Raw genomic sequence first — 2,345 nt, forward strand, 5'->3', positions numbered from 1 at the left:
GAGATCTGACCGATTACTGTTCACATGGTGTTTGTTGGCACTGTGTGGGACATGACAACAGACCCTTGTTCGTTAAAACGTCTTTACCTAATGATGTCTTTGAACATTTAAGTGGATGTGTACATATTGTCACATTACCTTTCAAAGTGGTGTCCTTAGCTGGGAGTAGTATAAAGATTTCTTATCTGTCCCAATTTTACTCGCATATGGTATAAAAGATTAGAAGCCACTACCATCCCGAGAAGCTAGAATGTCACTGATTGATGTTTTAGCGTTTCTGTGCAGCGCAGGTGCAAACCTGATCGTGTATGATGGCCCTGGAAACGGGGTGAATCCATCCAACAAGTATGACGTGTATGCGAGCCAAGGTGGGCACAAACACAAATTATTTGTGTACATGAGCACAGCTGAAAAACGCAACGAAGAAGCCGAAAAGAAAAACAGGACCCAGTCCTGGACGAGTTTTGCGTTCACAGGTGGACCTGTGACGGTTGAAGTCCATACAAAAGTGAAGGACTTCCACAGGTGCACTGTCAGACCAAGAAGCTACAACTACAAATGTCAGAGATCGGGGTAGAAAACTGCAACATTCCACATAGATAAGGCCTTGAAGATGATGTCGGTTGAATTTGACTACGACACTGGTGATGGCTATGCTACTGACATCAGAGACAAGCTGTACATCTTCGCCGACCCTCCAGAAGGTAAGACGCCCAATCCTCATGATCACGGCGTGTTGTACTACGAACCCGGGGTGCACAAACTTGGAGGCACGAAGACAATCGACTGTAAATCTGGAATCAAAGAGATTTACCTTGCCCCTGGATCCTATCTCCATGGTGCTCTGGACCTCCGATGTGACGGCATCAGACTCCATGGACGAGGTATCATTTCCACTGAATTGTTTGCTCACAAATCCGATGCTGTTGGCTGGGCCATCATCCAGGGAGACGCTGGCCACACAACTGTGGAAGGAATCACGATGGTGGATCCAGCCAAGTTTTATTACAGGCTCCTGCATGACCATAATGTCGTGAGGAATGCTAAGATGGTGGCCGCCTGGACAGGCAACACTGACGGAGTTGCCCAGGGTGACTACGGCTTGCTGGAAGACACCTTCATCATCGCTGATGACGCCTCTGTTAAAGTAGGTTGTTTTCTTGGATATCTGCATGAATTTTATGTGTACAGGCATGTGTACAGGAATGTGTACATTGAGAAAGAATTTTGGGACAAAAATCTGAATTGCCCTCTGTATCTTTATTTAAGGAGATCGTAAAGGATGTGGGGAGGATCAGACACACAATTTCATAATTTCAATTTCTCCAGTAGGTTTGTGCTTTGCTTGTGCTGTGTGCCATAAACATCTCAATGTTTTTAAGGGACACAAAGGCCTGACACATGAACTATACGTCGATAAGAACTTGTACATATTCCAGAAAACAGCAAGATATTACGTAATCAGTCTCATTTTGTTCAGGTTTATATCAGTATTTGAAGAACTAACGCCTTGAAACTTATCATGTATACATTTCAGTTCCATGGGGACCATCTCAAAATCCAACGTTTGGTAATCTGGCAAATGCAAAATGGCGGCGTCATTTTAACCGGATATGATACTGAGAGAGTGGGCGACGTCTCGGTTGAAGACTGTGACGTCATACATACTGATTGGTGTGACTTCAAGGGTAGGTGTATACATGTCAGCGGGAACGACGCCGTCATTGACAACAGCGGCACGAAACACTTCCACATCACCAACTTACACTTCAAGGACATCCGGGTCGAGGGACTGGTACAGAGAATCGTCCGATACGCCTTCCTTGATGACGCAGATGGCACTGTCTCTCATGTCACCGTGGAGAATCTGAGTGTTGATGAACAGCCTCTACACGACCAGATGCATAATGAATTGTCGGGCTCCAAAAATGGACGTATCGTCGACTGGAAGTTCATTGATTTGACCATTAGAGGCCACTGCGTCAACAACTACAAGACACCGGCGGCAGACTTCGTCATTGACGAGCAGACAGCTGATGTGACGTTTGAGTGTCGTGGCCATCATCCACCCTTGGTAGGGTAGTTGTATGGGGGACGTCCCCACACGTTACAATAAACTGGTTAAAACATTCTTGTTCTCACATCTTTCATTGAGTCGTTTCCTGCTATTGTCGTGTACAATGTCAGTTAATAATAATAGTAATAGTAATAGTAATAGTCCGCTTATATGGCGCTCATATCCAGGCACATTGCGCTACGTACACTACTATCCCCGGTCATAGGACACTATCGTACTTTCCGATACTTTTTCAACTCCCTGGGGAGTATACAGCCATGCTGCCTGT

General features: G+C 45.4%; 1 protein-coding gene across 1 annotated transcript; it reads left to right on the top strand.

The window, feature by feature from the left end:
- The first annotated feature begins 243 nt into the window (after positions 1–243).
- On the top strand, positions 244–2,098 carry LOC124275674 (isopullulanase-like). Its single transcript, XM_046711296.1, has 2 exons — positions 244–1,147; positions 1,538–2,098. The coding sequence occupies exons 1-2, from the start codon at positions 614–616 to the stop codon at positions 2,081–2,083; spliced, it is 1,080 nt and encodes a 359-aa protein (XP_046567252.1). The 5' UTR covers positions 244–613; the 3' UTR covers positions 2,084–2,098.
- The last annotated feature ends 247 nt before the right edge of the window (positions 2,099–2,345 follow it).

The sequence above is a fragment of the Haliotis rubra genome, unplaced genomic scaffold, assembly GCF_003918875.1.
Source record: "Haliotis rubra isolate DU_JTF1 unplaced genomic scaffold, ASM391887v1 Scf2007, whole genome shotgun sequence".
Taxonomy (NCBI): domain Eukaryota; kingdom Metazoa; phylum Mollusca; class Gastropoda; order Lepetellida; family Haliotidae; genus Haliotis; species Haliotis rubra.